Source organism: Oncorhynchus masou, chromosome 21 (genome assembly GCF_036934945.1).
Source record: "Oncorhynchus masou masou isolate Uvic2021 chromosome 21, UVic_Omas_1.1, whole genome shotgun sequence".
Taxonomy (NCBI): Eukaryota; Metazoa; Chordata; class Actinopteri; order Salmoniformes; family Salmonidae; genus Oncorhynchus; species Oncorhynchus masou.
The window spans coordinates 40,727,584-40,750,920 of NC_088232.1; the positions used below are offsets into that span (position 1 = coordinate 40,727,584).

General features: G+C 44.0%; 1 protein-coding gene across 1 annotated transcript; it reads left to right on the forward strand.

Annotated features, from left to right (window-relative positions):
* The first annotated feature begins 412 nt into the window (after positions 1–412).
* Positions 413–21,496, forward strand: si:ch211-195o20.7 (cytospin-A). Its single transcript, XM_064928474.1, has 11 exons — positions 413–792; positions 2,033–2,142; positions 3,048–4,088; positions 4,287–4,360; positions 11,608–12,170; positions 12,608–12,704; positions 12,899–12,965; positions 13,076–13,248; positions 16,994–17,110; positions 20,687–20,746; positions 20,861–21,496. The coding sequence occupies exons 2-11, from the start codon at positions 2,103–2,105 to the stop codon at positions 20,948–20,950; spliced, it is 2,322 nt and encodes a 773-aa protein (XP_064784546.1). The 5' UTR covers positions 413–792; positions 2,033–2,102; the 3' UTR covers positions 20,951–21,496.
* Positions 21,497–23,337: the final 1,841 nt, after the last annotated feature.

The window sequence follows — 23,337 nt, forward strand, 5'->3', positions numbered from 1 at the left end:
AAAATACCACTAGATCAAAAAGAGGTGACAACTCAAAAGGCTATAACACAGAGTTTCAATACCCAGAGGCACAACATCGCAAGTTTTCCGGGAACGCTTGAGAAGCAGACCAGGACGGGTTTTTGAGTTTGAGAAGTGAAAAATTCTTCCTTCGTTCTTAATATTCTCGAAATCTAAAGGCACAACCTCGATTCAAGCCAACGTCTTAAGTAGTTGAACATGTCAATTACTCCAGCCTCGTGAAAGTGAAAAACGGACTTTATATTGAAGGAGTGCCTTTGATTTGAAATATTGTACATGCGCAGTTCGGAGCGTGACGACCGATGACGTGTGTCTGCACATGCGATTAACGAGCTATCTTCATACTGTACTGTCTTTGGCTATAATTCCATTTGGTAGGTTGCATGCCGTAGGACAGCCCAACTATGCTCCCTAGTGGTCAAGGCCCGAATTTAAAGGACATCAGAAAATAATGGATCAAAGTTAGAGAAAGTTAGGCCTGTATAAAGTTGATAAAGATGCATTAATTTCTGTTAGAAAATAATCACATGACATATTGGGTGTTTTCATGAGAGAAACAGGAGTTTATATGTCTTCTCCACCGAGAACAAGTGGAGTTGGTGCACTTGGCTACTTCGTCCGGACTCTTTCGTTGTGCTCAACCCCACCGCATTGACGAAGACGGATCTAATGCGCGGTAGGCTACAGAGGGAAGAAAGGACAACACACGGACTATATTTCCACGAGGAGGAAAATAAATCGATTAAAAAAAGAAATTATTCTACTTTAAAGGTTGTGTATAGTTACTTTTTTCGCAGAGTAAAAAGTTTGATGCATGCGTCACTGTTTGGAAAGAAAGAACGTATCAGCCAACTTATTTTGAAACTGGTTTTGTGTTTGTAGAACAACAATGTTTGCTTTTGTAATTCCTTGGATAAATAGGTATGTTTCTGGATAAATATTTTTATGGGACGACATGGGTTTCCCTCCTAGGCTACATTTAATTAGGTTAAGGTGCGGTTCTGTAAGTCTAGGACTACATGCATGAAACTTCCTTCGGTTTATCAATCCAATTTAAAATCTTGATTAAAGGCCTTCGTGTTCATTTAAAATGTGAGAACAATGCAAACGCCCAAAGCCATTGAGGTTTGAGTGATCTCCATCATTAGTCGGCTACAGATTTGGTTTGAGTACTGCCAGTGCCTCGTGGATTGGCACTCTCCTTTTGGACTGATGTTATGCACTCACACGATTAGACAACCTAACATAGGATACCAGCACAGATTTTTATTGTTATTACTACTACTAATGTAAATAGACTTATGTCTAGTGTCTTCTGTAATTAAAATGTATGCAAATTTACATTGGATATGATATCGTTTGTTTTCTGTGCTAATGATAAGAAGTTGTGGGGTTCTATTCTGTCTCCTGGTATATCCCGCTCACTAAAATGTCGTTTATTTTGTTGTTGGCTTTGATTTACACCACAGGTACTACACCAAATTCAAATGAACATTCAAATGAACATGGCGTAGATTCTAGGGTGTGTAATGTTTAGTCTGGATGCACGATCTCTCTGTCTTACTGGGCATTCAATATGCTAGACTAGAGGGTCGGGTTCAAGTGATTGGTTTACATGTGAAACAAAGTAGACCTTTTCCATAGCACTTCTCTAATCATATCAAGTGATTAGAGAAGCACTATCACTGGCTTACCACACACCCTGCAGCCCCCGCAAAAAAATAAACTGCTACGTTTTCTCTCATGCCAAAATGTGTAGACTGGCATGTTATTAGCTATGTAACTGCACAAGTTCCTTTCTGCCCCATGGCCAAATGTGTAGAACTGCTGGAAGTTTGTTATTTTCCCCCCAGACCTTGCGGGGCCCCTCAAATGTGTTACCCCCCTGAGTGCCATGTGTATGATTAGAGAAGTGATGACCGATTACATTGGTGCATAATTTCCCTTGTGGAACATGACATAATTGTGCAGTGTCATATTGGAGATGAATCCTACTGATTGTTGTGTGCAGGTCTCCTCTGCAGCCTCTGCTCTGTCCTGACTGAGAGCCACTGGTGTGTTGCCCACTTTCTCACTGCATCATGGGTACCTTCTCCAGCAAGGACGGCCATGGACCCACAGGTACCCCCTGCCCCCCTACAATACACACACCTCACTTAATTAACCCGCCAACCCCCCTTGCTGTGCTGAACAAGTCTATTGACTTTTCTTACAGAGAACAAAGACAGCATACCTTGAGACATTTATATTTAAGCTTTTAGTCGACGGTGGAAAGACCGAAAGGAGACTGGAGGGGGGATGGACAGAGACTGACATGAATAGAGAGAAGGACTGAGACAAGAAGAGGGGAAGAGACAGGAGATTGGGGAACACAAAGTGTGTGTGTGTGTAAGCCAGAGGGTAGGAATCTTGGCTTGGCTGGGCTCATTCTCCTCGCGTCCTCTTGTGATTCGTCAGGCTCTGCTGCCCCAGCTGTGATGAATCGGCAGAATTCCCCAGCTCTGCACAAGGGCAACGGCTTAATCATGGCAAGCCTAATGCTGGCAGACACACTCACACTAGCACACTATGGCTTGGAATAGGTGCATAAAAGGCAGCGGTGGAAGTGGGGAGTTATGGCCCGTCACTGTATTTGATGTGGATTGATATTTACCTGAACATGATGCATCACTTTCAATGACTTGTTTAGTTGAACTCTATCAGTGGTAATATCAATTAAACCTGGAGAATATCAATTCAAGCGAAGGACAGAGGAGGATGGGGTCAGTGGTGGTGTAGATCAGCAGCACAGAGCAGAGGAATGTGTCTCCTGATGAGCAATTGCCCATTCATCCTGAATGACAGCCTGGGTATTGTATGGGGTTAATGGTCTGGTTTAGTCATCCTAGCAGCTCTGCATGCCCAATCAGTGACCACTGTACTCAATCTCTCATACTCTCTTTGTCAGTCTGCCTGTCTCTCTGACCATCTGTACGTGTCCCTCACTCACCCTCACACTCGTGCGTCGTTGCTCTTATTCTATCCAGGGCCCAGCTTGGATTTGTTCCAAACCCCTCCTACTTCTCCAGTGACCTCCACCCTGCCTGCTCTCACTCCGATCACACCCTCTACACCAGGCCAGCCAACAGCCCCATCACCAGTCACAGGCCTATCCTCAGCACCAGTCACAGGCCTATCCCCAGCACCAGTCACAGGCCTATCCCCAGCACCAGTCACAGGCCTATCCCCAGCACCAGTCACAGGCCTATCCCCAGCACCAGTCACAGGCCTATCCCCAGCACCAGTCACAGGCCTATCCCCAGCACCAGTCACAGGCCTATCCCCAGCACCAGTCACAGGCCTATCCCCAGCACCAGTCACAGGCCTATCCCCAGCACCAGTCACAGGCCTATCCCCAGCACCAGTCACAGCCCAAGGCCCAGCACCAGTCACAGCCCAAGCCCCAGCACCAGTCACAGGCCTATCCCCAGCACCAGTCACAGCCCAAGCCCCAGCACCAGTCACAGCCCAAGGCCCAGCACCAGTCACAGCCCAAGGTCCAGCACCAGTCACAGGCCTATCCCCAGCACCAGTCACAGCCCAAGGCCTAGCACCAGTCACAGCCCAAGCACCAGTCACAGCCCAAGCCCCAGCACCAGTCACAGCCCAAGCCCCAGCACCAGTCACAGCCCTAGCCCCAGCCCTAAGTGGGAAGAGACTCCTGCCCGTCAGCCCAGGCTACTCTGTGATTGGTCCTGGATTTATCTCCCTGCAAGGAAGGACAGGAAGTAATGCAGCAGTACCTGAAGGGTGGGTTGTGATGGGGTGTAATGGAGGCTCCACCAGGTCTAGTCCCAGGATCCCTGTACCCCAGGGGAAGAGCTCATCGATGAGCCCCACCAAGACTCCTTCATCCCTGGGTAGCTCCCTGTCCTCGGGGCAGAGTGAGAAGGACAGTGGGCTGAGCCTTACCACGCTGGAGCACCATGGGTCTGCAGACAACCAGGGTGAGATTGAGAGGCTGGTGGAGGAGTGTAGGACAGCACTGGGTCTCAGTCCCAGTCAGTATGCAACACTAAACAGCGCAGGTAAGAGCAGCACATCATATACATAAACATTACCACTCCCTCTTTATAGCAATGCCTAAAATAATCCCCCGTTATGAAATGCATGATGTCATACCTCTGCATTGTATGAATAACTACTACCAAATGCATTTTTCTGTCCTCCTCCCTCTCTCGCGCTTACTCTCTTGCTCCTTTTTCTCCCTCCCCTCCCTCTGTCAGATGTGTTGAAGCATTTGCTAGTGGAGCGCCAGGAGTTGACCGCTGAGGTCCAGAGTCTGCGGGAGACCATGCAGGTGAGAAATACCAACAAGACATCCCAATAAATACTAAACTTACCTTAGGACAGAAGATGTCCTGTTTCCAAATCAGGAAACTGATTTGACATAATTTAACCCATCAGCTTCAGTCTAGTTCCAGATCTGATTAGGGTTTAGCCAAGTCTTCTGACTATTGTTGTCATGCCATGCAGCACATTTGGCATAATAACAAAGGAACACTGTCGAGGACAGTTGGCTAAAGCACAAACAGATCTGGAGTGAGTCTCATCGTGGCTACACATTTAGACAGTAGAACATGACAGATTATATTCCTATTAATCGAAGTACTGAAGCCCAGGTGTGTTTTACCTTCAGTTTTAATCAAATCACATTTTATTAGTCACATGCTTACTTATGAGCCCTTAACCAACAATGCAGATAAAAAAAATGGATAGGAATAAAAGTAACAAGTAATTAAAGAGCAGCAGTAAAATAACAATAGCGCGACTATATACAGGAGGGTACCGGTACAGAGTCGATGTGTGGGGGAACCGGTTAGTTGAGGTAATATGTACATGTAGGTCGAGTTATTAAAGTGACTATGCATAGATGATAACAACAGAGAGTAGCAGCGGTGTAAAATGGGGGCTGGAGTCTTTGACTCCTCTGACACCGCCTGGTATAGAGGTCCTGGATGGCAGGAATCTTGGCCCCAGAGATGTACTGGGCCATTCGTTGTACCCTCTGTAGTGCCTTGTGGCTGATAAGTTGCCATAATAGGCAGTGATGCAACCAGTCAGCTCTCGATGGTGCAGTTGTAGAACCTTTTGAGGATCTGAGGACCCATGTTAAATCTTTTCAGTCTCCTGAGGGGGAATAGGTTTTGCCGTGCCCTCTTCACAACTGTCTTGGTGTGCTTGGACCATGTTAGTTTGTTGGTGATGTGGACACCAAGGAACTTGAAGCTCTCAACCTGCTCCGCTGCAGCCCTGTCGACGAGAATGGGGGTGTGGATAAGTTTAGCAAATGTAAACAGGAAATGACACCACCCTGAGGCAGAGGTCAGGGCTGGGTTTCACCGCTTGTAACATCTGAGTTCAGGAGATAACATCAGAAGACCCTGTCATCTCCACCCATAAATGGATCAGAGCAAGGGCCTCTGGGAGATGTGGTCCTGCTAATAGGCCTCATCCTGTCCTAGAACCATCCTGAGAGGCCCAGGAGGAAATGCTCTGATATCATTTTGCCCCCCCCCCCCCCTTGCTCAATGCACTATCACAGGTTCCTGTGTTGAAAGGGCTAGATGGTGTGTAGAAAGACATGATAAGGAAGATAGAAATTTAAATTCTTTGAGTGTTGCTCAGACAATCCAGAGGCTCCCAAGAGATTCCAATTCAGATTCCATTTTTTTCTGTTAATTTCCTGTCAAAAGCCCATTCCAAACCTTGACCCACCATAATTATTATTCTTTCCAGGGGCTCACAGCTTCCCCTGATCTGCTACAGATTGGGAAGATGGAATACAAGCCCTACTCCTTCCATCCCTCTCTTTTCCTACCATCCTCTCTTTTTCTACTTCCTTCCATCCCTTTCTATAATTTCCTCTCCTTCCCTGAACTCTTCAACATATCTGTAGGGGCCCAAGGCAGATAGACTGAGCTGGGGAAAGCCAAGAGAGATGGGCCCTAGTAAGAGAGAACCTCTACCCCTAAATATTACATTCAGTGTTTCTAACACTGTTGACTCAGTTGTGTAATATAAATGATAAAAGCTTTAATGTACTTTCAGAGAGCGACAGATGTGTGGAGGAGGGGGGCTGCATTCAGCTGTCGGAGACAAAACTTGTTTTGTTTGGTGGTGTTAGGGAAAAAGTCAGACTGTGTTAGAGGGAGAGAATGGAGAGACTGACTGACTATTGTTGGTGTGTGTGTGTGCGCTAGAGAGAGAATGGGGAGAGAGATCAGACACATTGAGTCTTGGCTGAGATGTGGGTGTCGGGCTGCAGTGTTTACCCTTTCCCTGGGCCTCGCTCTCTCTCTCTGTGTTTTTCTCTATCTCTCTCTTCCTCTCTTTCCCTGGGCCTCGCTCTCCCTCTCTGTGCTTCTCTCTACCTCTCTCTTCCTCTCTTTCCCTGGGCCTCGCTCTCTCTCTGTGCTTCTCTCTACCTCTCTCTTCCTCTCTTTCCCTGGGCCTCGCTCTCTCTCTCTGTGTTTCTCTCTACCTCTCTCTTCCTCTCTTTCCCTGGGCCTCGCTCTCCCTCTCTGTGCTTCTCTCTACCTCTCTCTACCTCTCTTACTCTTTCCCTGGGCCTCGCTCTCTCTCTCTGTGCTTCTCTCTACCTCTCTCTCCACCTCTCTTCCTCACTTTCCCTGGGCCTCGCTCTCTCTCTGTGTGCTTCTCTCTACCTCTCTCTCCACCTCTCTCTTCTTCTCTTTCCCTGGGCCTCGCTCTCTCTCTCTGTGCTTCTCTCTACCTCTCTCTCTCCACCTCTCTCTTCCTCTCTTTCCCTGGGCCTCGCTCTCTCCCTGTGCTTCTCTCTACCTCTCTCTCTATACCTCGCTTTCTCTACCTCCACTAGCAGTCAACCGATTATGATTTTTCAATACCGTTTAGTGGAGGACCAAATAAAGTCGATACCGATTAATTGGCTGATTTTTATTTTTATATATATATATATTTTTTTATCGAATGGGTGGCATCCCTAAATCTAAATATTGCTGTTACATTGCACAAACTTCAATGTTATGTCATAATTATGTAAAATTCTGACAAATTAGTTCGCAAAGAGCCAGGGGGCCCAAACAGTTGCATATATCCTGACTCTGCGTGCAATGAACGCAAGAGAATTGACACAATTTCCCTAGTTAATATTGCCTGCTTACACTAAATATGCAGGTTTAAAAAAAATATATACTTCTCTGTTTTGATTTTGTTTATGGTTAGGTACATTCGTGCAACAATTGTGCTTTTTATGCAAATGTACCTTTGTTAAATCATCACCCGTTTGGCGAAGTAGGCTGTTATTCGATGATAAATTAACAGTTAATCTAGTAATATCATCAACTATGTGTAGTTAACTAGTGATTATGTTAAGATTGATTGTTTTTTTATAAGATAAGTTTAATGCTAGCTAGCAACTTACCGTGGCTCCTTGCTACACTCGAGTAACAGGTGGTCAGCCTGCCACGCAGTCTCCTCGTGGAGTAACAGGTGGTCAGCCTGCCACGCAGTCTCCTCGTGGAGTAACAGGTGGTCAGCCTGCCACGCAGTCTCCTCGTGGAGTAACAGGTGGTCAGCCTGCCACGCAGTCTCCTCGTGGAGTAACAGGTGGTCAGCCTGCCACGCAGTCTCCTCGTGGAGTGCAATATAATCGGCCATAATCGGTGTCCAAAAATGACGATTACTGATTGTTATGAAAACTTGAAATCAGTCCTAATTAATCGGTCAACCTCTACTCTCTACCCCTCTCTTTCCCTGGGCCTCGCTCTCTCTCCCTGTGCATCTCTCTCCACCTCTCTCTCTTTCCCTGTACCTCTCTCAATTCAAATTAAATTTAAGGGCTTTATTGGCATGGGAAACATATGTTAACATAGCCAAAGCAAGTGAAGTAGATAATATACAAAAGTGAAATAAACAATAAAAATTAGCAATAAAAATGACACTCAGAAGTTCCAAAAGAATAAATACATTACAAATGTCATATTATGTATATATACAGTGTTGTAACAATGTACAAAAGGGAAAATAAATAAGCATAAATATGGGTTGACCTTTTTTTGTGGCAACAGGTCACAAATCTTGCTGCTGTGATGGCACACTGTGGTATTCCACCCAGTAGATACGGAGTTTATCAAAATCAGGGTTGTTGTCTAATTGTGGATCTGTGTAATCTGAGGGAAATATGTCTCTCTAATATGGTCATACATCTCTCTCTGTGCCTCTCTCTCTGTGCTTGTCTCTCTGTCTCTCTGTCTCTGTGTGTGCTTCTCTCTGTGCCTCTCTCTCTCTCTCTGTCTCTCTGTCTCTCTCTCTGTGCAGCAGGTAGCTTAGCGGTTAGAAGCATTGGTCCAGTAACCGAGCAAAGGCACTTAACCTCAATTTCTCCTTTTAAGTCACTCTGGATAAGAGCGTCTACTAAATGACTAAACTGTAAATGTACCTCACTCTCTCTCTCCTGTGCCTCTCTCTGGACATCTGAGGGTTCACCGCTCCTCTCTCACCCACCCTCCCTCCTTCAGCACAGAAACTACAACAATTACTTCACAACTGTTGCATTTGTCTCTTATCCCCCCCATGCTAGGCTCCCTGTCTCCCCCCCCCCCCATTCATTGTGCCTGTCCGTGTGGTTGGTTGGTGGGTGGGCTGATCCCAAGGATTTAATAGCTCTCAGGTCTGCTCTGGGATCATTTCCAGGTGGACAGTGCTACAGATTTCCTGGAATGAGCTATTTGGTTTTGGCTCCAAAAACTCAAGAGGCTGGGGTTGAACATGTTTACATGCCAAATGAAGGTTGTGTGTCAAATTTGCAATGCATAAAAAATGGTGGAGGCTGGGGAGAAGGTAGATAGCGTGTGTGTGTGTATATGGGAAAGGTATAAGCAGTATGTCTTTTATCTAGGTGAGTGGGTGAGTGTATCCACAGGCCCTGTAAGTAGAGGGACTGAGCCAGCCTCTTAACGAGTATCAGAGTGTATGGGAACTGGTTGTTCAACACACCCCAGTGAATGTGGAAAGCTGCAGAGCCACGGTAGAGTGAGGATGTTTCCCCAAGTACGCGTTAGGGAGTCTGGGTGTGGACGTAAACTGAGGCGTGGGGACAGATGGATGGTTCTTTCTCTCTCTATCTCTCACACGCACAAACGCACACACCAACCGAGAAACACACATCTGGAATTAGCTCAACACTCCCAGAGAGACTGTTCATGAATCAGTGTATGAGAGTCCGCATCTGTGCCTGTGGTGGGTCACTATGTCAGTACCTCAGGGATGTGTGTGTGTGTATATATATATATATATATATATATGAGTGTGTGTGTCTGAGGGAAAATCAACAGTGTTATCTTTGAGTTAAGGAGTGTCCCATCCTGTTTCCCTTCTAAGACACATACCCTATTTGGACACTGACAGTTAGTTAGCTGTACAGACAGGATTCAGAACATAGGCTACTAAAGAATGTGGGGGTTTAGACTAATGGTTTCCCACGTTGTCCTTTTTCTCCCATCTGGCGTTATGAGTTGCATCATGTGTACTAATAAAACGTAGTTTGTCTCTGCTGCCATAACAAGGCAGTTTAAACTCTGTGTGAGGCTGTGTGTTTGTGGATTTGAATCAAAGAATGTGGGAATGGGTTGTTCAGGGCTTGTGTGGTTTTACATGCTGTAAAGTTTGTGTTCGAGAGAGGGGTGAACTTTACTTTATGGCTGTGTTCGAAGGGAAAAGACATAGAAGGAAGGTGTGTGTTATCGAGAGTGGGTGGAAGAGAATATGTTCTGTGTGTGTGTCTCCAGTGACTGCGTAATTGGCCCCAGCTGTGGTCTTGAGTCGCTGGTCAGATGAGGAAATGAGTTGGCTCCAGTTTCTCTGTCTCTTCTCCTCCTCCTCCACGTCTCGATCCATTCTTCATTTAATTACCAAACGACCCAACTCCTCCACACTCCCACGTTACTCTGCGGGTCACATTGCAATGTTCACGAACCGAGTCCATCTGTATGTTACCTGCCTGCTTTGGAGCTTGTTAGTCCTCTATTTCCATCATTATAGGGATGTCTGCTCTCAAAAGCTTTTCTCAATATGAGAGCTTGGAACTAGAAGATTCTATCTGCAAAAAGATGATTCTGAGATTATTGGCTTTGCATGTCCAAGTCCTCATTGGAATGCTTTCAGCAATTTTTACATTGTATTATTTAACTAAATTAATTGGGGGGTGTTTTGAGTACTATATAGGTAGAGAACAAGGCTACAGTATGTCAATAACTCAATTTGGACACAGGAGATGTGAAGAAAACATGGTTGATGTTTGTTGGCACTTTACCTTGGTGCAGTTCTTCATTGCAGATGAGTTTAGCGGAGGAGCCCACTTTACAATATTGAGATGCACCATCTGGTTTTGATTTGAGGACTTGGTGTTGGTATCACCCTACTCATGAGGTAATAGCTTGATGCGGGGGTAATTCAAGATGGCACCGATAGACACAGTCACCCTGTTCCGAGCTTCTAGCCAACTATAAGCATTTCAATACACCCGCGATAACATATGCTAAATATGTGTACGCAACCAATAAAATGTTATTTGACGTTTATTGGAATGAGTCTTGTCCTGGAGGCAGAATTAAGTGATCCTCGCTAGATTGGCCAGCTGCAAAATCAACATTGTCTATATTGTACATTTTCATGAGAACTTAAATGGGCTTTTTGATCTTAAATTATGGTTAGGGTTAGCATTGTGGGTAAAGTTAGGGTTAGCATTGTGGTTAAAGTTAGGGTTAGGTTTGAAATCAGATGGTATGACTTTGTGGTTGTGCCAGCTAGTGACCACTCTGCAGAACTGCCTCCAGAACAAGATTCATAATGAAAACCGATAACCTGTTGTTTCCTTTGAAATTTAGCAATAATGCTCTGATTTCCTTTCCCTGTTTGAACTTGATACATTTCTAAGGAAACATATACAATAATCTCAGTGCATCAAAAACCCTTGGGAGTAAGAGCTGTTAACACTACATTCCAGGTTAGTGGATCTGATCTGAGCGCCTGAATGGGGCCAGGGCTATTTAAATCAAAATACAATTTATTGGTACATACACATTTAGCAGATCTAATTGTGGTGTAGCAAAGTTGCTTAGGAGCTAGAAGCAGAGCTTCCATGTCTGTCAACGCCACCATGTCACAACCCCTTGGCACAGGGTCCCAATGTGGCTCATTTGATTCCCTGGTGCCACTCCTCTAAACTTGCAAAAGCTTGACTCTCATTCTGTCCAATATTTGAGTCAGATTATGAATGCCAAATGGATATTTGATCACTAAATAGCTCATAGTCTCTAGAGGCCCAGTGCTGTATATAATGTGATGCTGGCAGACAAATTAATATGGAAATTATGTCATAAGAAATCAAAGATTAAAGACTTGCACTCTGGGTGTGAATATAGAAATAAACTTTAAGACCAAATTAGTTAACTCCAGGCCTTGAGCTGCAGACTATACATATGTTTGTTCCAGCACTAACATACATGATTCAACCGTTGGATTGTTCTTCATAGTAGCTAACTGTTAGTGTCTTCCTTCCTGCAGACGGAGCGAGTGGAGTGGATCCAGTTCCAGTCTGACCTGCAGGTGGCAGTAGCAGTGGCCGACCGACTGAGGGCCGAGGCCGAGGAGGAGCTGAACACGCTCAGAGCGGCTCAGATGGATACAGAGCGGGAGCTGGAGGCTGCCCAGCAGAGACAGAAAGAGACTGATGGGCAGCTGGTCAGCCTGAGAGGAGAGCTGAGGGAGAGCAGACAGAGACTGGTCCATCTCACCCAGAACCAGGGACCAGGACAGGCCCAGGCTCAAGCCAAGACCCAGGGCATGGAGAGGGCTGCTGGGGAGACCAGCACACTGGAGACCCAGGAGGGGACACACCGGGGAAGGGAGAGGGGGATCAGCAGGTTTGGCCGAGGAAGAGGAGATGACAAGATGGAGAAGAGGAGCCAGGAAGAAGGGAATAAGAATATAAGTGTGAAAGAGGCTCGAACGGACACTAAGGGCGTGGCCAACAGGTACTTGAGGAACGTGACCAATGAGGAGAGGAGTGGAGAGGAAGGGTGTAGCATGAGGGAGACACAGAGGATAGTCACACAGGAGAGGGCAAGGTGAGTACCATGATGACTTCCTGTTTGTATGATTTCAACTGTACATGAACTTACACTCAGCCTCCTGCTTGTAATGAAGGTTAATGTCCATGATTTATATAGCTGGCTATTCTAACAAAAAGCAATCCAGACCGATTTTTGGACTGCTGTAATGGAACAGAGATTAACAGGCAGGGCACTTGAGGACATGGATTTGTAAAAACCATGTTAAAACTGTGATCCATTACTACGCTTTCGGTTAGATTATTAAAAAATAATCATTATTTTCGGTTTTGATATATTTTTTAAACATGAACTGAGAATCATGTGTATCAATAACAGTTGGCTTTGCTCATGTCTGACCCCTAATAAGTTGAACAACAAATTTTCTCTGTTCAGTGTGGCTGTGTGAGTTCAGTTCATCTAATAAAAGCAAAGCACATTTCTTGATTTCACAGAAGCCTTTCCAGACTACCCGCATCTTCAGACTCCCCTGCTGTAATGAATGGAACATCCCAGTCCAATACTGCCACAATAGCTGGATCTACAAACAAGGTGAGACCACTTAAAAGTTGGGGTCTAACTGCTTGTCTGTGTGTCATACCTCTGGAAATATTTAACGATATTACTATTCCAACCGGTGGCATCATTGCGTTAGTCAGTGTGTTTTCTGATCTACTAGAATTTGAAAGGAATGTATGCTATGTTATTGTGTAGGAATATATATACTGTATGGTGTGTCCTTTCAGAACCAAAGTCAAACCAGAGGAAGAAAAGGGCTAGAATGGCAAGACAGCTGGTCCAGCACTCACACAGGTGTGTTCCACAATCACCCATGTGTCAGTACGCTCACCATTCCATGTTGCTCTTATGTCTAGTAACGGAAATGAGCTAAATCCCTTTCTATTGACATATGTGTGTTCCAGGGAAACGGGAGGAGGCATTGAACCAGTACAACTCTGCCCTGGCAGAGCTGCCCCCAAACACGACCTCTAAGACCAGGTCTCAGGATGGCTTTAATCTACTGCTACGCCGCCATGGAGGCTCCAAGAGGAACTCTCTTCTACGCTGGTGTCAGAGCCGCACTCAGGGCTACAAGGTACTGTAACGTATGCGCGTGTTACGGTTGGGCGATTTATTATGATAGCGTCGTCTTTTGACGACGATTGGTGACGACATCGTGATGTGACCCAAAACGTAGTCTCGCAGGGATTCACACGTGACATTCTGAGTATTTTGTCGCTTCCTATTTGCTATAGTTAATTTCTATACATATGTTCTATTGGAGCTACAGAACACGAGAGGACTGACAGAGCTGAGAATTCCACAAAAGCAGCACAAAATGTCCAGTCTGAAAATATAGTTTCTCTCTCTGTCAGATGCATGGGCATCAGGCAATAGTAGCCTAAACCTATAAAACAAATGTTTAATAACAGACATTCCTTAACTATCTTATGTCAAGCTGTTTAAACAAATAACTTAGCCTGTCGAATGGAGAGAAAGGAATATAGGCATTGAATATGACAGAAGGCTACGCTTCCTCTTTTTATGCATGGCTTTCTCCCGATCAAACAAAGAATGAAACAGCGTTCCATCTCAAAGTTATTTGAACAGTTTAAAAACTTAAGGTAGCCAGTAGTGCTGAGCGATTAGTGCCTTTTGAGGTCAGGTTGGTTTTGGTTTGATTATAAGACAATTATCACGATTTCGGGTTTCAGCGATTTTATTTCTCTTGAAATTGTATCAGTATTATTATTATTTTTTGTATATAAACTCAGCAAAAAAAGAAACGTCCTCTCACTGTCAACTGCATTTATTTTCAGCAAACTTAACATGTGTAGATATTTGTATGAACATAACTAGATTCAACAACTGAGACTAAAACTGAACAAGTTCCACAGACATGTGACTAACAGAAATGGAATAATGTGTCCCTTAACAAAGGTGGGGTCAAAATCAAAATTAACAGTCATTATCTGGTGTGGCCACCAGCTGCCTTAAGTACTGCAGTGCATTGCCTCCTCATGGACTGCACCAGATTTGCCAGTTCTTGTTGTGAGATGTTACCCCACTCTTCCACCAAGGCACCTGCAAGTTCCCGGACATTTTTGGGGGGGTAATGGCTCTAGCCCTCACCCTCCGATCCAACAGGTCCCAGACGTGCTCAATGGGATTGAGATCCGGGCTCTTCGCTGGCCATGGCAGAACACTGACATTCCTGTCTTGCAGGAAATCATGCACAGAACGAGCAGTATGGCTGGTGGCGTTGTCATGCTGCAGGGTCCTGTCAGGATGTGCCTGCAGAAAGGGTTCCACATGAGGGAGGAGGATGTCTTCCCTGTAACGCACAGCATTGAGATTGCCTGCAATGACAACAAACTCAGTCCGATGATACTGTGACACACCACCCCAGACCATGACGGAACCTCCACCTCCAAATCAAGGTGGAGCAAGCATTACACCAAGTACAGGCCTCTGTAATGCTCATTCCTTTGACGATAAACGCGAATCCGACCATCACCAACTCGTCAGTGAAGAGCACTTTTTGCCAGTCCTGTCTGGTCCAGCGACGGTGGGTTTGTGGCCATAGGCGACGTTGTTGCCGGTGATGTCTGGTGAGGACATACATGCCTTACAACAGGCCTACAAGCCCTCAGTCCAGCCTCTCTCAGCCTATTGCTGAAGTCTGAGCACTGATGGAGGGATTGTAAGTTCCTGGTGTAACTCAGGCAGTTGTTGTTGCCATCCTGCAACGGTCCTGCAGGTGTGATGTTCGGATGTACCGATCATGTGCAGGTGTTGTTACACGTGGTCTGGCACTGTGAGGACGATCAGCTGTCCGTCCTGTCTCCCTGTAGCGCTGTCTTAGGCTTCTCACAGTATGGTTATTGCAATTTATTGCCCTGGCCACATCTGCAGGCCACATCTGCAGTCCTCATGCTTTCTTGCAGCATGCCTAAGGCACATTCACGCAGATGAGCAGGGACCCTGGGCATCTTTCTTTTGGTGTTTTTCAGACTCAGTAGAAAGGCCTCTTTAGTGTCCTAAGTTTTCATAACTATGACCTTAATTGCCTACCATCTGTAAGCTGTTAGTATCTTAACGACCGTTCCACAGGTGCATGTTCATGAATGGTTTATGGTTCATTAAAGCATGGGAAACTGTGTTTAAACCCTTTAGTTATTAAGTTATTTGGATTTTTATGAATTATCTTTGAAAGACGGGCCTGTAAAAGGGACGTTTCTTTTTTTTGCTGAGTGTTAAATATATGTATTTTTTACATTAAATGCACTATGCATTTTGTGGGTTGAGTGCTGTAACAAAGACTAAAACAATGTATATTGTGACTGCCCATGACTTCTGATTTACTTATTAACCATTATTTATTCACAGTACTTTAATCAAACATTTTAGTTGTTGTGGATTTTACATTTGTTTTATTTGATGACATTATCCGGCCCACTTGGCCCAGCATCGTCCGGGTTTGGCCGGTGTAGACCGTCATAGTTAAGAACACATTCTTATTTACAGACTGGCCTAGTTAAATAAATAAAGGTGAAATATTAAAAAATAAATCAGAATAATTCCATTCCAAGTCATCTCATATCTATAGAGCTGCCGGCTATGCTACTACTTCAAAGTAAATAAGGCATACTTTTATGACTGCTGAATACCAACTACCCTTAGTTCATGTATTTTCAGGTAGGGATACCTCACAAAGAAACTGCGCTCTGTGTCCCCTCTTGATCGCACAGATCTGACATTGTAGTTGATTATCAAGTTTTCTACGCTAAACTGTGTAGAACATTACCTTGTTGGAAACTACAACTCCCTACTCCATCGCACAGTTTGGGCAGATGATCTGATTTATCTGTAGAGAAACTGCAGCAAAATGTGCCATTGAGCTTACAGAAAGAAAAAAGTATAAAATGGAGTTCAAGTAATTGAAACAACGTCAGTCAATTAGTTTTTCAAAAAACATTTTGGTTAATCGCTCAGCACTAGTAACCAGAGGACTAATAATGAGAGAGAACAAACAATATCAATAGCCTATACAAAAATCTAATGACAAGTTTAAGCTTATTAAGACAGAAATGATTCATGCAGCCCTCCGTGAGACAGTAAACCAAATGACCAATAACCTATCCTCCTACTAGGCTGATCATAAAAGCTTTAAGAAAAATGTAACTTAAGAACAGTAGCTTATTTCCTAAATATTCTAGTCTTAAGGAGTTGTTCAAAAAGAATAAGAAAAGCCTATAGCCTAAGTCTATATTATGATGCAAATAAAGCAAGAATTATCCAGTACTGTGGACTGTTTCTATCCAGCACTTGATATAGTCCTGTAACCTAGAGCTCACTACTGTAAGACAGCTGTTCCTCATCACAGTCACTGCACGCGCGCACGCATACACGCGCACACACACACAAACTTTTTCTGCTCCTCCACCAGAAAGGAATTATGGAAAATATTTGCCATTGTCTGCACTTGGCCTCTGCCCAGGCTTTCAACAACATTATCTTTTGACATGTCCAGTTTGATTCAATTTCGTGCTACAGCCCAATAGTCATTTTAGCAGATTTGTATTATTTATTTATTTTAGTAGGAGCGAAAGCATCGCTCATCACAATGTTTTATGGGTATGTAATCACGGTATGACAAAGGTTGACATCACCCATCCCTAGTGCGCGCGTGTGTGTGTGTGTGTGTTGAACAGGGTCAGGAGAAAGAATGCTTTGGGACTCTGATGTAAAGAGAAAGTTGTCCAGATGTAATCACTCAGCATTCATTATGGTGTTGTCTTTACCCTTTCTCTGCCCCCGCTCACTTTCTCTATTGACAGAATATTGACATCACTAACTTCAGCAGTAGCTGGGCGGATGGTCTGGCCTTCTGTGCTGTGTACCACACCTACCTCCCTTCACACATCCCCTACTGCACCCTTAGCCCTGACAACAAGGTGGGTAATACTAGGGCTGTGGCGGTTATGACATTTTGTCAAATGTTGATTTTCATCCAAATCTGCCGGTCTCACGGTAATTTACCGGTAATTAACATAAACACGTTTAGCATCTCCAGGCTTCCACGCATAGCCTACAAGCTACTGATGCGGACTTTTGGAACATGTACATCCATTTAATGTCGCCTAGACCATCACAATAAATCCATTATTAATTTTAGACAGGTCTAAAAAAGATGATATGAAGAAAATGGAGTCTATTTCAAAAGAACACAATAGCATATTCTGAGTGGTCCTTATGTTAGTCTCTGATCTTGCTATGTCATATGGCTGTGGACAACACTAGTTCACATAGCAGACTTGCTTAGAATTCCGTGGCATTATTTTATAGTATGAAGAATATTATTGAACATAGGCTGGGAATAAAAAAATGTAAAAGTATATTTTCCCCAAACGATTTCCAGATGTGTGCACATGCGGCTATTTTGTGTTGAGACGTTTACAAGGTAACAGGTCCTCTATATGCTTAATTTAGAGTTAATTATGTTAATTTAGTTGTGATACAAATGTTAGGCTATATGTTTAGATGATTAGTACATTCTGAGACTGCATGATACGACTCTAATGATGATTTGAAAAGGGTTGCATGCAAGGCATGACCTCGGCTCTATTTCTTGCGCAGGCTGCACACACTTCATCAGTCTCTCATTCGCAATTTGACAAGCACATCAATAACACCTTCTCTTTTCAGTACATAGACTGACCAGGTAAACCCATGTGAAACCTTTGATCCCTTATTGATGTCACTTCAATCCGTGTAGATGAAGGGAAGACTAGTTAAAGAAGGATTTTTAAGCCTTGAGACAATTTAAAGCATGGATTGTGTATTTGTGCCATTCAGAGGGTGAATGTGCAAGACAATACATTTAAGTGCCTTTGAATGGGGTTTGGTAGTAGGTTCCAGACGCACCGGTTTGTGTCAAAAACTGCAACGCATCTGGGTTTGTCACAACAGTTTTCCGTGTCTATCAAGAATGATCCACCACCCAAAGGACATCCAGCCAACTTGACAACTGTGGGAAGCATTGGAGTCAAAATGGGCCAGCATCCCTGTGGAACGCTGTCGACACCTTGTTGAGTCCATTCCCCAAAAGCTGATCTGAGGGCAAAATGGGAGGGTGCAACTTTTATATTAGTGTACACTGAGTATACCAAACATTAGGAGCATCTTCCAAATATTGAGTGCACTCCCCCCTTTTGCATTCTATGTATGCCAGGTAGACTACCCCTGTTGTAAAGGGGATTCATGTGCTTAATTTCAATAAATATAGCAGTACGAGAAAGCTGGGATCATCTTTTAAATAGTGTTCAGTCAACTCTTTCACCCGCGATTGCTCAATGACTGGGCTTATAAGAACACATTTCACTAGGCTCCGTAGGCTGTCCGCTCCGTAGGCTATGTGCTCTGATCGTGTTCCAGGGGTCCTAGGCCTATAGACCACGTTTGGAGTTATTTGGCCACTTTAGTTGTGATACAAACCTTATCTAAATATATATGCCTATGAGCTAGGCTACATGATGCGTGCAACTATGATTTGATAAAGTCAAAAAGGTAATAGCTGTTTCTTGTCTGCACACGCTGGGCATCATTCAGAAGTGATAATATTGTCACCATCACGCTATTCTCAATTTCATATTTTCTTTAGTTTTGAAATTAGTTTTCATATAGACTGGACCATTATCATGCACCTGTCGAACAGGAGCAGGGGGAAAAATACATGGCATCCTTACAGGGGGGCAAAAAAGTATTTAGTCAGCCACCAATTGTGCAAGTTCTCCCACTTAAAAAGATGAGGCCTGTAATTTTCATCATAGGTACACTTCAACTATGACAGACAAAAAGAGGGAATAAATTCCAGAAAATCACATTGTAGGATTTTTTAAATTTAATTTAATTTAATTTTTTACCCCTTTTTCTCCCCAATTTCGTGGTATCCAATTGTCTCATCGCTACAACTCCCGTACGGGCTCAGGAGAGACGAAGGTTGAAAGTCATGCGTCCTCCGATACACAACCCAACCAGCCGCACTGCTTCTTAACACAGTGCACATCCAACCGGGAAGCCAGCCGCACCAATGTGCCGGAGGAAACACCATGCACCTGGCAACCTTGGTTAGCGCGCACTGTGCCCGTCCCGGCACAGGAGTCGCTGGTGCGCGATGAGACAAGGACATCCCTACCGACCAAGCCCTCCCTAACCCGGACAACGCTAGGCTAATTGTGCGTCGCCCCACGGACCTCCCGGTCGCGGCCGGTTACGACAGAGGACACGTGGACACGTCTGGCACTGCAGGATTTGAGTCCCTGGCGGCGTAGTGCGTTAGTGATGGTAGGCTTTGTTACTTTGGTCCCAGCTCTCTGCAGGTCATTCACTAGGTCCCCCCGTGTGGTTCTGGGATTTTTGCTCACCGTTCTTTTGATCATTTTGACCCCATGGGGTGAGATCTTGCGTGGAGCCCCAGATCGAGGGAGATTATCAGTGGTCTTGTATGTCTTCCATTTCCTAATAATTGCTCCCACAGTTGATTTCTTCAAACCAAGTTGCTTACCTATTGCAGATTCAGTCTTCCCAGCCTGGTGCAGGTCTACAATTTTGTTTCTGGTGTCCTTTGACAGCTCTTTGGTCTAGGCCATAATGGAGTTTGGAGTGTGAGGTTGTGGACAGGTGTCTTTTATACTGATAACAAGTTCAAACAGGTGCCATTAATACAGGTAACGAGTTTAGGACAGAGGAGCCTCTTAAAGAAGTTACAGATCTGTGAGAGCCAGAAATCTTGCTTGTTTGTAGGTGACCAAATACTTATTTTCCACCATAATTTGCAAATAAATTCATTAAAAATCCTACAATGTGATTTTTCTGGATTTTTTTTTCTTCTAATTTTGTCTGTCATAGTTGAAGTGTACCTATGATGAAAATTACAGGCCTCATCTTTTTAAGTGGGAGAACTTGCACAATTGGTGGCTGACTAAATAATGTTTTGCCCCACTGTAAATAGCGAATGGAGGATGCTTTTCCCGTGTTTAATTTTCATGCCAGCCAGGTAGACTACTCCTGTTGTAACGCAAAGCAATGTGCATTAAAATAAAGTTGAGAAATAAACATAGTAGGCTTATCCTATAGAAAGCTGATGGGATACAATTTTTAATAGAGGCCATTAACTCTGTTTCCTCACGCAATTGCATAGCTTATAGAAATGTGGCGCAACATGAGCTCATGGGCTCTCATGGAGAAGCCTAGTTACTATTTTATTTATTTATTTTACCTTTATTTTACTAGGCAAGTCAGTTAAGAACAAATTCTTATTTTCAATGACGGCCTAGGAACAGTGGGTTACCTGCCTGTTCAGGGGCAGAACTATGACTAAACGATCACATGGAATTTGGCTAGTCATGACTCGTGAATGCCGGTGTGGCAGTAGTATGGACACCGGAACAGTCCTAGGTAACACACGTATGCATTGCACACTCACTCAGTGATTTGCCTCTCAGACATGGTGCTGCTTCTTTTATCCATAGAGTGAGAACCTCAGCCTGGCATTTAAGACGGGAGAGAATGTTGGAATCACAACATCACTGGTGAGTCTGTTAATCAGAACTTGTGTTATTTAAAGACTGTCAAGTTTGTTGTATGCTTGTATGAAAAAACTCAACAGTGAACGCTGCAGTATTGAAGTCATCTGTGTTTTACAGACCATGGAGGAGATGCTGAGGGCCGGAGGACCAGACTGGCAAAGAGTTCTGGGATACGTGGAGTGCATGTATCGTCACTTTGAGATGTAACGCGCAGGACTGTGTGCTTGAGGGAAAGCTCGGCGGGAGGTACAGTTCACTGCTATTGGTGAAAAGATGGGGAGTGGGAGTCACTCCTCTACTAGCTGATATGGTCATTGACAGCCATATAGAGAAAGTTAGGCTTTGTTGGCACAACAGAGCCCCCTTCTGGTCAAGAGTGCAGGTGCAGGTTGCTGTAAATGTCTACACTGGGACCCCATCAGAAGGTTACACAAAGTAACTGATCTTATCATACCAAATCTTTGCTTGACTCCTAAACTTTTCTCAGCAGTGCCATTTAAAGCTGATGACCTGTGTCCAGTGCCTTTAGTACCACAGTCTTCCATTTAAAACATGTTCATGTTTTCTGTCCGTTTTAGCACTCTGTAAATCTGCACTTTTAATAAGCACTTTGATTGTAATTTAAGGGAGGAAGGGGGAAAGGGAGTGTATTGGATGCAGTCTCCCTGTCTAGCAATCCATTGATTCTTATATGTAACTAAAATGTGAACGCTGAAAATGTTGCCAAAGATGCAGAATAAATAAAATGGGCAATATAAAGCTAACGATGTGTGTTTGTTCTGTACAGTGCTGTCCAGCAGGGAGACTGAAGTGCTTTATTACAGTGACATGACTTGGGAAATCATATGGGAGGCCTTGGTTAGTATGGTCTTTGTCTCCATCTACTGGGATCTTCGAAGTTGACACGTTATAACCATTGTAGTGATTAGTACTGTGATCAAAACAAATGTAATAATTGAAAGGTTTTTACAAAGATTATTACAGAAGAACCATAATCACACAGAGGCAGACACACACGCAATGACCGGCTAAGAAAATATCCCACCCAGTTGCTGCCCTCTTGTCACCTGTATTAATCTGTTCGCAAGTGGTAACGGAAGGATCACATCCATTTATTACATACAGTTGAAGTGGGAAGTTTACGTACTACACGGAACCCAAACCGGCTGCGCGCATGCGCCATCGTGTGCTATCTTGCATACATTTATTTTGCCCCCCCACACCAAACGCGATCATGACACGCAGGTTAAAATATCAAAACAAACTCTGAACCAATGACATTAATTTGGGGACAGGTCGAAAAGCATTAAACATGTATGGCAATTTAGCTAGTTAGCTTGCACTTGCTAGCTAACGTTAATTTGTCCTATTTAGCTAACTTGCTGTTGCTAGCTAATTTGTCCTGGGATATGAACATTTTGTTATTTTACTTGAAATGCACTAGGACCTCTACTCCGACAGTTAATCCACACAAAACGGCCAACCGAATCGTTTCTAGTCATCTCTCCTCCTTCCAGTCTTTTTCATTGTTTAACTTATATGGTGATCGCATCTAAACTTTCATTGTATTACCACAACTACCGGCAAAACAGTTCGTCTTTCAATCACCCACATGGGTATAACCAATGAGGAGATGGCACGTGGGTACCTGCTTCTATAAACCAATGAGGAGATGGGAGAGGCAGGACTTGCAGTGCGATCTGCGTCAGAAATAGCAATGAGTTCTATTTTAGCCCTTGGCAACGCAGATGCTCGTTGGCGTGCGCGAGCAGTGTGGGTGCAATAATTGAATAACATGGATTTTTACATTTATTTTGCAACGCAGGTGACGTGTCTGGTCACCATGTTAGGTTGGAGTCTTTAAAACTAGTTTTTCAACCACTCCACAAATTTCTTGTTAACAAACTATCGTTTTGGCAAGTCGGTTAGGAAATCTACTTTGTGCATGACAGTAATTGTTTACTGACTGATTATTTCACATTTAATTCACCGTATCACAATTCCAGTGGGTCAGAAATGTAAATACACTAAGTTGACTGTGCCGTTAAACAGATTGGAAAATTCCTGAAAATGATGTCATGGCTTCAGAAGCTTCTGATTGGCTAATTGACATAATTTGAGTCAATTGGAGGTGTAGCTGTGGATGTATTTCAAGGCCAACCTTCAAACTCAGTGCCTCTTTGCTTGACATCATTGGAAAATCAAAAGAAATTGTAGACCTCCAGAAGTATGGTTCCAAACGCCTGAAGGTACCACATTCTGTACAAACAATAATACGCAAGTATAAACACCATGTGACCACGCAGTCGTCATACTGCTCAGGAAGGAGACATGTTCTGTCTCCTAGAGATGAACATACTTTGGTGTTGTCATGACGTTGGCCTGGGGGTAGGTTTGTGACAGCCATAAATACCTCTTCCCCACTTTTTTCCTCTCTCTACCCTACTGATGTGACATTTGAAAATCCCTTGGTTAACATAGAGATTCTGGGAACATCAGAAGGTGGGGGGGGGGAAATTAACTATATTCTGGTAATCTGACCAATTGAACATATGCAGTGGTACTTAATGAATATGATGTCAGTTCAGTTGTCA